The 15,082-nt window shown below is 44.0% G+C and overlaps 1 protein-coding gene across 1 annotated transcript in view; it reads right to left on the minus strand.

Moving 5' to 3' along the window:
- Positions 1 to 15,082, minus strand: part of WDFY4 (WDFY family member 4) — a 4,454,583-nt gene that overhangs the window by 3,648,449 nt on the left and 791,052 nt on the right. The window contains exon 10 of the mRNA XM_044055648.1: positions 5,551 to 5,641. Within this exon, the coding sequence (XP_043911583.1) occupies positions 5,551 to 5,641 (91 nt within the window). The remainder of the gene's footprint in view (positions 1 to 5,550; positions 5,642 to 15,082) is intronic.

Below are 15,082 nucleotides of genomic sequence, written 5' to 3' on the forward strand. Positions count from 1 at the left end.
TCTCAGGAGTGCTGGAAAGGTTTACCAGGGAGTGTATCCCTGTCACCTTGATTCTGCGGACCCCCTCTGCCGCCAGGGCGGCGTCTTCCACCTCTGCCCCCTCCTCTGCCTCTAGAAGGGGCATCACCCTGTGTGCCTGGGAAAGATCCTTGGGGTTTTCGAAACCACATTTTTCCACCACGTTGCCCTTTGGGGTACGGTCTGGTTGGGGTGGAAAAACGGACTCCAACAGCAGACAGAGTCTTTCCCTCCTGTTCACACCGGGTAAGGGTCTCCTTTACTTTGGGGCCAAAGAGAGTGGCACCGTCAAATGGGGCGTTAGTAAAGGAAGACTTGAAGGCTTCCGCAAATGAACATAAGCGCATCCAGGATTGTCTGCGAAGAGCAATCGCTGAAGCTGCTGCCCTACTCAAACCTTCGCCGCGTAAGAGATCAGCCTCATGGACGAGTTCACAATGGATGTAAGGGTATTAAGTTGCGCTGTCACTTTCTCTGAGACAGCAGCATCTGTAGTACCCTGGAGGGTATCTCCCAACTCTTTGACTAGATCCCTCTGTAGTCGTGTAAAGTGGGTCAAATAGTTCAGGGATCGCATGGAAAAAGCCGCTGAACTAAAAATGCGCTTCCCATACCTGTCCATAGTCCTAGAATCTTTATTAGGGGGATGGACAGATGAGGAAGATTCTGACATCTCCTTTTTCGTGGCCGCTGCCACCACCATAGCGTCCACTGGAACTCCTTTTGTTAAGTAAGTCTTGTCCTGGGGTGCAGTGATATACTTATTGGGTTTCCTTGGGACTGGTTCCACTGTGTCAGGAGCCTCCCACGCCCTTCGAGCAATAAGATCCATTAATTCGTCGAAGGGCGGAGTGACCCAGGAGGAAGAAGGGCGACACCGAATGCCTTCAGCAAGACTGACTCATCCTCAGAAGGGGGAGGGACTGCCAGTCACCTCTCTGTTTCAGGATCTCCAATATGTCAGAAAAAGTGACATCTTCTGAAGGTGACTTAGGGGACCCTTCTGACTCATCTAAGTCAGTATCGGATGTCAAGGATTCTTGTGGAGAATCCAAGTGTCTCCTCTTACACAATCTTTTCCTAGGGACTTCTTCGTGGGGAGCATCCGAAGAAGCCTCCGAGGAAGAGGGGGCACCCTCCAGGGGTGGCTGAGACACCGGTGCTCGACGCTTGGATGTGGCCGTGGGTGCAGAGGAGGATAACGGCCCTTTATGGGGAGGAGAGGTTGCTTCTACTGATGTGGTTGTCTGGGTAGACAACACCTTCCTCATCAGATCGAAAGCCCCCGGGGCCCGAGTCGAAGAATCTCCCGGTTCCGAAGAAATGGGAAGAATCCCCGAAACAGGCACCGAAGGCATCGACCCCGAGGACGGAGCCGAATCGATCCGCGCCGAGGCCCCGAGGGGGAAGGGTCGGAACCAAAATGTCGGTTCGACTCTCGGCCCCGGAACCAAGGACAGATCGTCGGCTCCGAGACTCCGGTACCGGGTCCGACGGAGTCGAGGTGAGAGGAACAGACCGAGAGAAGGACGGTTCTGGACCCGAGGGCTCCACAATCAGAAGATCAACCTCTTCCGGCTCCAAAGACTCGATAGGTCTCGGAGGAGGAATGGATGGAGACAATGGGAGGCCTTCAAGTTTCGACACCAACTGGGTGGAAACTGAAATAAGTTTGGATAGGGCCGAATGCTCCAATAACTTCTGCACCACGATCCACATCGACATTGGAGAGCTTAGAAGAACGGGTCGAAGGAACCGAAGACGGAGCCGACCTCAATAGAGTCGAGGGAGGGAGCTCCATCACCGGTTCCAAGACTCGAGGCTCAGGAACCGACACCAGTTGAACACTTGGCCCCGAAGTCTGTGGAACCGGTGATCTAACTTTACTCGAAGAGCTCGGAGCCGATGACTTGGGCTCCGACGTCTTCGATTCCTTCGAGGATTTGGATGCCTGGTCTGAAGCATCCAGAGGCTCCTGAAAGGAAGGTTTTAACAACCCTCTGTCCATGAGTTTCCTGCGCCTATCTGTCATGACCCTCCCACTAAAAGAGTGACAAATAGAACAGTCCTCTTGTAAGTGGAGAGGGCCAAGACAGTAGACACAGGAACTATGGTTGTCAGTAACTGACATTTTTTAGCCACACTGACAATGCTTAAAGCCTGATTTAATTTTGTCAGACATTTTTCAGTAGAGAGAAAAGTCAAGTCCAGTATAAAAGACAAATCCAATGTAAACAAGTCAAATCCGATGGGTATGTCAGTCCGGTTGTCAAATTTAGAAAGGGGTAGTAGGCCCCGAAAACTCTAACCAGATAAATTAAATTTAACGGTACCGAGAATTCTACCTACACACACTCATACACTAAGTATACCTAAAGGTACTTTCAGAACAACTTTTTCTAAAATATAACAAAAAAAATAAGTTATATCTTATCTGAAGATGCTCGAGCTAGCTCCCAGCGATGCGAACGCAGCAGCGGAAAACTAGATCTGAGGTAAAGACAGAGGGGGATTATGGGTATTAGATTGTCTTGAGCTTCTTCTCGATGCAGAGCTTGCAAGCGGCCGACACGGAGCCGAGGATCGGCTCCGAACCCATGTGTAAGAACAAACGGCGAGATTGAACACTATCACATCTATAGCTTAACTATAGCTTACATTAATAATGTAGTTCACGCTTTTTATTAACAGCTCATATATATAAATAAATAATGCAGATAGTAACTATATATGTAAGCCTATATGTGCTGAACATAAGTGTTGTAAAAGCATAGCATGGTTAAATAAGTATATACAATTATTCCTGTATGAATGCTATCTGCCAAAACATTTACAATTGTTACAGCACTCCCAATGTTTTTCATCGTAGACCTGAAACAATAACTTTAGGTGGACATTGCAGGGAAGTAGATTTCTCTAACTTTATGCAGGGACCTTGGACATAGCAAATATGTGGGAGCGTTAAGAAAAGTAAGGACTCAAGCATTAAAAATACTACGATAAATGACCACTCATATGGGGCATCTGATTTAAGGTGGTGCAGCTTTTACATCAATGTTTAAGACTTAAGAACACCCTTCAGGTAGTGTACTGTAAAAATGAATTCACTTAGTAATACTTAAAGTCAGTATGTGTAATGGTACACTAATTCATTGAGGACGAACCTAAATTCTAATGTAGAAGCTGTAGGTGTGGATATTTAGCTAAGGCAAAGCTCAAGTTTAGAGTTAGCCTCTCCGTTCATGTTTCTTTTATTGTTATCTATATTGGCTAGTTGTGGTGCAGTCCTAGTGTTCTCACATATACCTCTTATCCTTGTTGAAATTTACATATGCTACTTGTGTAAAAATCAGCCAAGTTCATACATTTCACATTAAATTAGCTAGTAGAGGTGCGGTTAGTGATTACCATAAGCACTTATTACTCTAGATGCAATCTTAAATGTAGGCAAGTACGTCTCCTCATTTATTTCTTAGTCTGCTTTTAAACTATATTGGCTAGAGTATTCCGTTATGGCTTTCCGGACACTATGCTAATCTGTGGTGATGACGCAAGTAACAGCCAAATTATGACTTTGCACAGGTATCCCAGCCCCGATACCGCTCTGCTACTGCGTTCTCTAAACGCACGTGGAAGTTACAGCAAATAAGCAGCATTAAATACATCCTCCAAGGCTGGTAAAACAGGATGTATGGGAGTGGAATGAGGTATATCTACTTGTAACATATCATAATATGTCCTCAATTCAGGGGAACATCCACTTGTTCCCACAAAAACACCCCATTCATCCTAGCTATCGTCTGAGGAAAAAAAAAGAAATTTCACCAACTTTACTCTGAATCAAAGAACTGAACTTGGGAATCTACAGGAGAAGAACCCTTGTCTACATGTACGTTAGAATCCTTTGACAAATTTTCCTCAGGAATTTCTTTCCTGACATTACTCTCAGGGAAGGATTTCTGAGGACAAGGATTAACAGCCTGCAATAATTTGTTTATTTAACATTTATTAACCGGGAAAGTCCGACTTGGTACGAGCCAATTTTCAGCGGAGGCCAGGGGAGAAATACTCCAAGCGCATGTCTTTGTAACATGGCAGGAAACCGGGGTACCCGGAGGAAACCCACACGAATGCAGGGAGGACATGCAGACACCACACAGAAGGCATCCCAGCCAAGAATCGAACCGGCGAACCTCTTGCTGTGAGGCAACAATGCTACTCCTGCACCACTGCGTTATCCAAAAACTGCCTGGTTTCTAACATACACCCTTCTTCAGATGAGCAGTGTTTAACATATTTTTTTCTTTGCAAGAAAAACCTTGACTGAAGACAGACTTGGAGAAAAGACTTCTGCCATGTCTAAAGGTTTCTTTACCTGGCTACCCCGAGAAGCATCTCCCAGACACAGAGAAGATGATTCTCCAATGCCCAGCTCAGACACGAACACCAAATAAGGAAGTGGCTGGTTCCCAGTTCATGATGGCTGAAAGGACTACAACACAAGATGCCAGAGAGCTAAGAGAGTTTTCTGAGGAATAAAAAATGGTTACTACATCCTCACCCACTATCAGCTGAGGCAGTGAATGAGTCAGCAATGTTGGCAAGGGCTCTTTGACAAGTTTTTTTCTAAGTGCACAAAGTGCAGGGCAAGTATCCATGCTGTAACTGAGGAGGAGGTCTCAAAGCCAGTAAGCATTATTGGAATGAGTCAGTCTGCAGATAAGCTGTCACAAACTGTTCACAAGCAGCACATTGACCCTTATGTTCAAGTATGCAGACCATATCAAGGTAATGCACAAACAGTACACTAAATTCCTGTCAGAAACACAGATACAGAAAAAAATGGCAGGTACATTGTCACAAAGTGCACACATACCTCATAATGATCCCTGCCTGTTAAAAACACATCCCACTATTACACTTTATTAAAAAGTGTGAAAGTTTACACAAGTAATACATTTTCACACGAACATACCACCCAAATTAGTTAAGCACTAAAAATAGCAGTCCCTAACATGAAACTTCCGGTATTTAAAGAATATCTGGATTCTTAAAAAGGAAATCCTACTTAAAGCCCAAAATAAAATATACAATATTTTTTTTAAATGGCAACAAATCTGTGTGGAAAGTTTCCTCACAAAGGACTCATCTGTCAGAAATGAAGTGAGAATGTGGCTGCTGCTTCTGTGAAGCCCCTGAGATGCTTCTTCTCAAGACAGCAAGAAAGTACTGCAGAAAGCTTCACTCTGACTGCTGATTTCCTTTCTCAGGGCTGTCCAATAAGCAGTCAGAGTGAAGGTGTGGGGAGGCAGCCACAACTTTTTGAGTCTGGTCAATTGTTCTGTCCTGTGCAGGACATGACCAATACAGTATAAAGGCTACTGCAGCAGTAAGAATGATGAACATCAAAGAGAACTAAGGGAACACGAACAGTGTCTTTACTGTACAAAGTAAGCTTAGTATACTGATGGGATACAATAACACAGATTAGTAGGAAAAAACAATGCATTACTCAGATGAAATAGGACATACCCCGAGGTTCTGTTCATCCACCAAGTTTGGGAGGAGGCTCACAATAACACAGACAGCTCCTGGGTGAGCAATCACTATATCAGCCATTGTCCTGTGTAATAATAAAATATATATAAAAAATCAGCTGAGAAGAAATAGAATAAATCTCAAATTACAGAAATGTAAAAGCTAAATACATCCTAGTCAACATAACTTTGGGAACATGCCTTTAGCAACATACCTGCTTGCACCACTGTTGATTCATTGTATATCCTAGTTTTGTTCTCTTGAAGACTACCCTATCCAGAATGAATTCTGTAAGCATAACTAAAACTCTCTTTCTTTCCCAAAAGTTTCATGTGTTCTTATTGATCTATACTATCATCACAACTCCTGCTAAACAACAATATAATTTATTTTCCATCCGTTTCATCAAGAAAGCTACAAATTGTATGCATTTTATACACATTTACAAAGGTACATATTTCTTACATTTCTATTTATTTCATCAGAACTATAAGCATTCCAAACAGCTGTTGAACACTAATTGAAGACTTGCAAGCATAATTCATGATCTGTTACTGTGGAATCAGACACACACAGAGCACAACAAGAAACTGATAACAGTTGCTGAATATATTATGATAGCATAAAATCAAGTTAAATAAAAGCAAATATAAAATCAGAGTGACATGTCTGAATTATACAGACCATTCTTGAAATTACACTGAAACCTGATCCAGAAAATTCTAAGCAGTTGAGTAAATGCCATAACTAGGAGACAACTAGGCATTAGAGGTTTCTAGGAATTTTGTAATATAGTGCAAAGTTTATGGAATTATGTAGTATAGTGCATAGTGTTTATAACTAACGTATCACAAATAACTATGCCTGTATGAAAGCTTTTAAGCAAGCAGTAGCATAAGAATGGGGCTAAGAATGGGAAAAGAGTTTTACTGGAATGTTACAAAACTAGCTGTAGACGCTGCAACATTAAAGAACTTAAATGAGAATAAGCTAGCTGTGTTTGTTGCAAGCAGATGCCAATCTGAATGGTACAGGAGATGTGATCCAACAGAGAACTGACTGGCTGCCTATAGGTCAAGAACATTTATGATCAAATAGAAAATGAAGTGCTAGTATGGTATACTGTATGGATTTGAAAAATGTTATGTGTATGTCTATGGTAAAGAAAATGGGGTGCAAATAGGCTATAAACACTAACAAATATTCAGAAAACGTTTGTGCAAGGCACATCTGAGTTTACAGAGTTTATTTAAGCTACAGCAGTATGGCATGAAAGTGAAATAGACAAGGCAAGGAACTACACAAAAGATAATTCTACAGACCATGCTTACTGCAAGAGCATGGAGAACTAATAGAAAAAGAACGAAAAAAAAAATGACAGAAGAAAAGGTAAATGACTTAGTAATGCAGCTTAAGAAAACAAAAATTCAGTCTTTTCTTTTAAGGAAGAAATACACAGTGTCCAAAGCTTAACATTCAATGCAGACACAACAGTTCACACTCACCTGCAAAAAGAAATGCTTGAGAGGACACTTGGATCACATCTAGGCATATCACAGAACAAAGCAACAGTAAGAAATATGCTTGAGAGGACACTTGGATCACATCTAGGCATATCACAGAACAAAGCAACAGTAAGAAATAAAGAAGTTATGTCTTACCATAACGTTCCATCTATACTGTTGATCCTCATTCAGTCATTACATGTGGTATCGGTTCTGACCTCTGAACTGAGCCGGCCATCTTACAAGCTCGTGTCAGCTACAACCTCTCGAGCTAAAACTCTTACTCAGAATTCCCCTCTCCATGTTACCTCAGACTGAGTTTGCATGTCAAAAGAAGGTAGAGGCTACCTCTGGTCAAATGACCTAACAGAACCGGATGGTGAGATCCACTAGAAGCCACAGGAGGGGGAAGGAGGGTCGTAATGACTGAACAAGGATCAATAATACAGATGGAACGTTATGGTAAGACATAACTTCTTTATCTGATATTGTTAATCCTTGTTTATTCCTTACTTGTGGGACAGAGTCCCCAGCTACCTTTATTTATTTATTTATTTATTATTTATTTTACATTTGTTGACTGGGCTAGTCTAACTGGATATATGTCCATTTTCAGTAGAGGCCCGGGGAGAAAAGCTCCAAGAATGAACAGTGGCAAATTTAACAATATATAAAAGACATTCAAAATCATAATGCAGTGGTAGCATTGGTCAAAAGAAAAATTATAATAATAACATTTCAAGCAATAAAAGTTGTACTACAAATTATAATAAAAAATTGTACTAAACACAATAGTAGGTATGAGCAATACCAAATAAGAGAGAAAAGCCCTCATATTTTATTCTCTTACTATGAAGAAAAGAGTAGTAACTAGATTTGGAGGCATAGGTTAGAGGAGTTGGAATAGGGGTAAGAGCAGGAAGGTGAAAAATATATCAGTCTGGGTTAGCACAAGGACAAAGCCAATGAGTTTTAAGATATTCTTTAAGATGTTTTTTAAATAAAGAAGTGGAAGCAAGGGTTGATAATTCAGAAGGAAGCTGATTCCAGTTTTTACCTGCTGTGTTTGTGAAGAGAGAGTCACCAGCTTTGTTGTTGGATTTAATCGAGGAAACTAGGAGCTTATTAGCAGAGCGTAGTGTAGTCAGATTTTTGTATGGTATAATCATATTAGTGAGGATAGGTGTGTTGTTGGGGTGGTATAGGGTCTTTTGAGTAATAAGTAATTGTTGATAGAGTATATGGTTCTGCAGTTCTAGCCATTCAAGGTTTTTGAGGTTGAGGCAGTGGTGAGTTTTAAAGGGGGAGCATGTGATGAATCTAGCTATGCTATTATAACAGGTGGAAAGTTTGGAGAGGTTGTTTTTAGATAGGTTAGTGTATATAGCAGAGGCATAGAAAAGGGTAGAAATTAGGTGGGTCTGGGCAATAGTTTTTCCTGGCAGAAGGGGTAAGGAAGGGTTTAATTCTATAGAGGGTACCAAGTTTTTTGTTAACTGATTTTATGGTGGAGTTGATGTGGTCATCATAGTTGAGATAATTATCAATTGTTACACCTAGTAGGCGGGTTGTAGTATCTGGGGTTATGTTGGTAGCATTGTTAGAGGTTATAGAGAAGAATGCCTTAGGTGATTTAAGAGTTGGAGAAAATAGCAGTAGTTTTGTTTTTTTGGAGTTTAGGAGGAGGTAGTGTTGCATGAACCAGTTTTCAACATTCTGAAAAACAGTTTGGGTGAGGGACTGGAGAGAAGCTATGTTCTTAGCTGTACAGATTAAGGTGGAGTCATCTGCATATTGAATGCAGGTGGCTTGAGGTATGTTCATGTGCAGATCGTTAATAAATAAGGAAAAAAGAAGGGGACCTAAGATAGAGCCTTGGGGTACCCCAATATTTACTGGAAGTAATGTAGACAGATTGTTATCCCAAAGAACTGCTTGCTGTCTATTTTCCAGATATGACCTAAACCATTTTAATGCTTGTGGATCAAGAGAATGGGCCTTTAGTTTATCTAGAAGTAGGTTATGGTTAACCATATCAAAGGCTTTTGACAGGTCAATAAAAAGTGCAGAGGAAAAAGAGTTATTGTTACGATTTTTATTTATAGAGTCGGTGAAGGATAGTAGGGCAGTTGCTGTGCTAGGGAATGGTCTGAAGCCATGTTGACAGTTAGCTAGTAGGTTATATTGTAGTAGGTGATTAAGTAATTGTTTGTGAATACATTCTTCCATTATCTTAGACAATAGGTTGATAGTTATAAAGCTCAATAGAAGATCCACCTTTATGTAAAGGGATGATGTGGGATACTTTCCATATGGTAGGGATTTTGCCTTCTGAGATAGTTCTGTTAATAAGGAGAGAGATGGGATAGCATAAGGCATTTGCGGCAATTTGTAGGTATTCATTATTCCTGGGAGGCTCACATGGAAAGACATTCCTGAGCACCATAGAACCAAAAGATGCTCTTCCCCTGGAGGCCAAATCCAATTTGTAATGATTGATGAAGGTATGAGGGGTAGCCCAAGTTGCAGCTGCACAAATGTCATGTAAAGAAGCTCTGGCATGGAAGGCAGAAGTTGCCACCGACCTTGCAGAATGAGCCTTTATGGTAGTAGGTAATGGAATATTACGTTGTCTATAAATGAAGGTCACACAGTCTTTCAACCATTTAGCCAATGTGACCTTAGCAACAGCACATCCTAATCTAGGTCCAGAATAGTTCAAAAATAACTGGTCTGATTTACGAGAGGCCTTAATCCTGTTCAAGCAGAAGCAAATTTGTCTGTGAATATCTAGGGTATGTAGGCAATACTCTCCTTTGTTTGAATAGTTGGGGAAGAAAACTGGCAATTCAATGGTTTGATTAATGGACATTTCAGAGATCACTTTTGGCAGAAAGGAATAATAAGTTCTCAATGACACTATCTCTATGAAAAATCAAATATGGACTCGATGCATAAGGCCTGAAGCTCAGAAATACGTCTGGCAGAAGTAATGGCGACCAAAAACAAGGTTTTCCATGACAAGTATTGGAGGTCGCAAGAAGAAGCTGGTTCAAAAGGTGGCATTGTCAAAGCTTGTAGAACTAATGACAGGTCCCATGGTTGAGTAGGTTCTCTAAAGGGGGTTTTAGATGATTCACACCTTTTATGAAAGTCTTGCATAATTTGTGTGACATAAGAGAGGAGTCTTGGACACCATCATAGAAATTAGATATTGCAGAAAAATTAATTCTAATGGTAGAGGCCAATAGACCGGATTGAAAAAGGGTGGTTAGATACTCCAATACTATTGACACTGGTGCTGAAAAAGGATCTACCTGTTTTTCTTTCAGCCAAAAAGTAAATCTTTTCCACTTGCTTAGATAAGTAATTCTGGTGGAAGACTTATGAGATGAAATAAGAATATCACGTACTGGCAAAGAAAGATCATTCTGCCTGGCAATCAAGGGAATTGGAGGAGCCAAGCTGTGAGCTTCAGGCTGTCCAAGTTGGGGTGATTCAGATTCTGCGGATGGGAAATCAACCCTGGGGTTGGATGGAGAATCCACGGTTGATCTAGCAGGTGAGGTCAAAGGAATGGGAACCAAATCTGACAAGGCCAATATGGTGCTATGAGGATCACTTTGCTCTTCAACCGGCGGGCTTTCTTCAAAAACTGGGGAATGAGGGGGAGAGGTGGAAATGCATAAAGTAGACCCGAGGGCCAATCATGGACTAGAGCGTCCCTGGGTGACTGTCCCGGAGGGGGAATCAGGGCAAAATAATTGCTGCATTTGTAGTTGATCGGGGACGCAAAGAGGTCACAGCAAGGAAGACCCCAGCGGTTGAAAATCTCTGCCGCTATCGAGGGATTCAGGGACTTGTACCTGCTGAGTCTGTCTGCTATCACGTTGGAACTCCTGGGAATGTGTTGCTAGAAAAAAACTGTTGGTAGCCATCGCCCATTGCCATATCCTCATGGCCTCTCGACAGAGTGGGTAAGATTTTGTTCCACCCTGTTTGTTGATGTACCAGACCATCATGTTGTCTGATTGTGCTGCAATAGCCCCAGATGGCAGCAGGGGATGTAATGCTTGCAACGCCAGAAGCACTGCCCTCAGCTCTAAAACACTTATATGCAGATGGGCCTCCATTTCGGACCAAGTACCTTGGACGGTCTGTCCCTGACATAGCCCCCAACCCCATCAGGGAGGTGTCCGTGGTCACTGCAGCCTTGGGCTGTTGGGGGGAGAAGGGGCGAGACCATTGTGACTGGTTGTGGGCCATCCACCAATTTAAATCCCATTTGCACCTGTGAGTTACCCAAATCTTGGCTGAAAGAGGGTACTGAAAGGGATACCATTGGGTGAGCAGTAGCCATTGTAGAAGCCTCATGTGAAACCTGCCCAGGGGGACAATGGAGATGGAGGATGCCATGGAACCCAATAACTGTAGAACAGAGTGAGCTGTGGATTTCTCCCTTGAAAAGATTGGGATCAGCTGTTGCTTTATCCTTAGAATGATGTGCTCTGGAATGGATGCTCTGCAGTTCTTTGTATTCAAGATGACCCCTATGAATTCTGTGGACTGAGATGGGTTGAGACTGGATTTTTACCAGTTTATGGTTATGCCTAGCCTTTCTGCAGAGAGGAGAGAGTACGCCAGGGCTTCTTCCAATAGATGTCTGGTGGGGGCGGAGATGAGCCAGTCGTCTAGGTATGGAAACACCTGGAATCCTTGTAGTCGTAAGTGAGCTGTGACGACTGCCATGCTCTTTGTGAACACTATGGGGGCTGTACAGAGTACGAAGGGCAGTACAGTGAACTGGTAGTGACTGGCTCCCGCACGGAAGCGAAGGAATCTTCTTGATGGCTTGTCCACTTTTATGTGGTAGTACGCATCTTGAAGATCTATCGAGCACATCCAATCGTCTTTTTCCAAAAGTGGAAGAATAGACTGTATTGTGACCATCCGGAATTTTTGTACTCTTACAAACTTGTTCAATTCACTGAGATCCAAAATTGGTCTCCAGTCCCCGGTTTTCTTTGGCACCAAAAATAGTCTTAAGTAGAATACGGATCCTATCTGGTCTGGAGGGACTATTTGGATGACTCTTTTTCTTAGTAGCTTTGATATCTCTAATGCTGCTTCTTCCCTTTGACTGGGTGGAACTTCGGGCAAGTTTGTTGGGGAAGTGGGACAAAGATCGAAGGGAATATGATAACCTCTGGTTATTATCCTTTGTTCTCAAGAATCGGTGGTGATGGTTTGCCAGGCAGAAGGGTACAAAGAGAAACGACCCCCCCAACCACTTTCAGAGGAAAGCAGTTGGGCTGCTCTTCAGGATCGCTGGTACGACTGGCCAGGGAAAGAGTCCCTGGAACACTGGTTACGTGGACCCCCCCCCTCTGCCCCAAAAGGGGTGTCTTCCCTGTGAGTTTCGCCCTCTGTCTCTAGGGGAGAACTCGGCCTGTGTGTCATGGAAAGGACCCTGAGACTTTTGTACCATATCTTCCCACTCTTCTGGTTTATGGAGAAAGCCAGTTGAGGGGAAGAATAACGGACGCCCACGTCAGAAAGGGTCTTGCCGTCCTGTTCACATCTGGCCAGTGTGCTTTTAACCTTGGGTCCAAACAATGAAGAAGCTTCAATGGGAGCATTGAGAAAGGAAGCTTTGAAGGGTTCTGTGAAATTACACAAGCGCATCCAAGTGTGTCGTCTCAGAACAATGCCCGAACTCACCGCTCTAGCTGCTCCTTCTGATGCGTGAGATATCAGGCGCATGGAGGAGTTAGATATCGATTCAAAGGTGGCTAGCTGAGAGGCCACTTTGTCATGGACCTCATCAGACACGGCACCAGCCAAAGTTTCAGAGAGCTCAGAAATTAAAACTCTTTGAAGCCTGGTAAAGTGTGCCATATAGTTCAGGGACCTGATTGCAAAGGTCGCTGATGCAAAAGTACGCTTCCCTATTCTGTCCAGAGCCCAGGACTCTTTGTTGGGCGGATGGACAGTCTGGCTTTCTTCTTCCACCAGATACTTTTTAGTTGCAGCCGCCACCACCAAAGCATCTACAGGAAGACCTTTGGACCAATGAGGGTCAGTAGCAGGAGGGGACAAAAGTTTATCTGGCCTCCCCTGGGAATGGCCTCAATGGTGTCAGGAGCCTTCCACGAACGCTGCACGACGAGCCAGACCAGTTCATCGGCAGGTGGAGTAACCCAGGAGGTAGGGGGCTGGGCGTGAAAGGCATGCAGGAACACAGACTTTTCAGAGGTCGGGTTCGAGGGTTGTCAGTCACCTCTCTGTTTAAAATTTCAAGAATATCACCAAAGGATGCCTTAGAGGGTGAGCGAGGGGACCCTTCCCCATCATCAAAGTCTGTGTCTTCAGTAAGGGACTCCTCTTGCACAAGCTTTTTTGATGAACTTCCTCAGAGGGAAAAGCTGGTGAAGACAGCGCAAAAGGGATTTCCTGTGGGAGTATGTCCTGAGGCTCTTGTGCCCGGTGTCTGCCAGGAGCGACTTGTGTCCATAGCAGTCCAGATGAGGGAGGGGAGAGTGACAGCACAGGATCGCCAGTCGACGCCAGAGACTTCTCCATTAGCTGGAAGGCCGGTCCACCTGAAGAGGGGTGAGTGTCCAGGACAGGGGTCACCCCTCTCCTAAGTGGCTCAGCCTGCTGACTCGGAGTCCCTGGATGGCTGTGAAACACCAATTTATGTACGCCACAGCTGACATCCAGGGTCGTAGCAAAACTCTCCTGCCACGAAGGCAACTGCGGCTCCTTAGTGAGGTCCGTAAAGGGAACCGTATAGGGGGAAGACTGTGCTATATCAATGGGCTTCAAAGGCAATGAAGGAGGAGAATAAGTAAGGGTCTTTGGCAAAGGGTGATCATCTCCCGAGGAAGGATAGGTCCTGGGGATACCTCTGGCCAAAAACACTTGATCCACAAGACACAACATGTCGTGTTCAGAGAGACTTCTAGGGGATTTCACGGACAGGGCTGAGGGGGAGTCAGGTCTATTCAAAGATGGAGCAAGCTCGGTGCCCACCTCGCAGGTCTGCACTGAAAACAACGGGGCTGTAAAGGACTGAACTACAGGTGTCTGCACCGAGGAAATCATCGGTGCCTAAGTCATGGCCTGCACCGATGATAAGGTCGGTACCGAAGTGGTTGTCGGCGCTAAGGCTGGAACCGAAAATATCGGTGCCGATAACTGAATTGTCAGTGCCAAGAGGGCAGTCAGTGCCGGGTAATTTGTCAGAGCCGAAAGGGCATCAAAAAATCCATCAACGTCATAACAGTCGATGCCGGTAAAGAAGTCTGAACCAAGGAGCCCCTCGGTACTGATATGGTACAGGGCATGCTAGTCGGTGCCGAAGCCACAGATGGCACCAATGGCCTCGGTGCCAAAGGTCTAGGCATCGAAAGCGCTGGAGCCGAAGAAGTCAAATCCGAAGTGGAAAGCTTAGCTTTCTTGGGTCTCGGTTCGTGGGAGTCCCCAGCAGAGGATGAAAGAAGAGACTTGGCCTTTAAATGTTCATCACTCTTTTTCTTATGGGATCTTGGAGGGGCTGAAGCCTCCGACCCAGAAATAGCCTCTGAAAAAGGAGATTTAAGTAGCATCTATGTGGTAATTTGTGGGCACTTTGTTTTTGCCAAAGGGGATGACTATACACTTTTTGGCATTTAGCTTGAGGCCATGGCTCTGGCACCAGTTGTCTGTTTCTATGAGATCCTTTTGTAGGATGCTTGTGTCGGCTGGAGAGTCGATTATGGCACCTAGTTTGCAGTCATCTGCGAACTTGGTCAGCCACAGTCCTCCCGTGTTGGCCTGTACCTCCGAGAAATATATACCGAACAAGAGAGGTCCCAGGACTGAGCCTTGTGGGACGCCACTTGTAACTGGTTTGGAGTCTGACATGGCTCCAGCAATTCTAACCATGTGGGTTCTGTCCTTGAGCCAGTATGCAACCCATCTAGTGACATAGGGGTTTATATTTAAGCTGGTGAGCTTATCTATAATGCCCGAGTGGG

The sequence above is a fragment of the Protopterus annectens genome, chromosome 14.part0 (assembly GCF_019279795.1).
Source record: "Protopterus annectens isolate FY-2018-M chromosome 14.part0, PAN1.0, whole genome shotgun sequence".
NCBI classification, from domain to species: Eukaryota; Metazoa; Chordata; order Ceratodontiformes; family Protopteridae; genus Protopterus; species Protopterus annectens.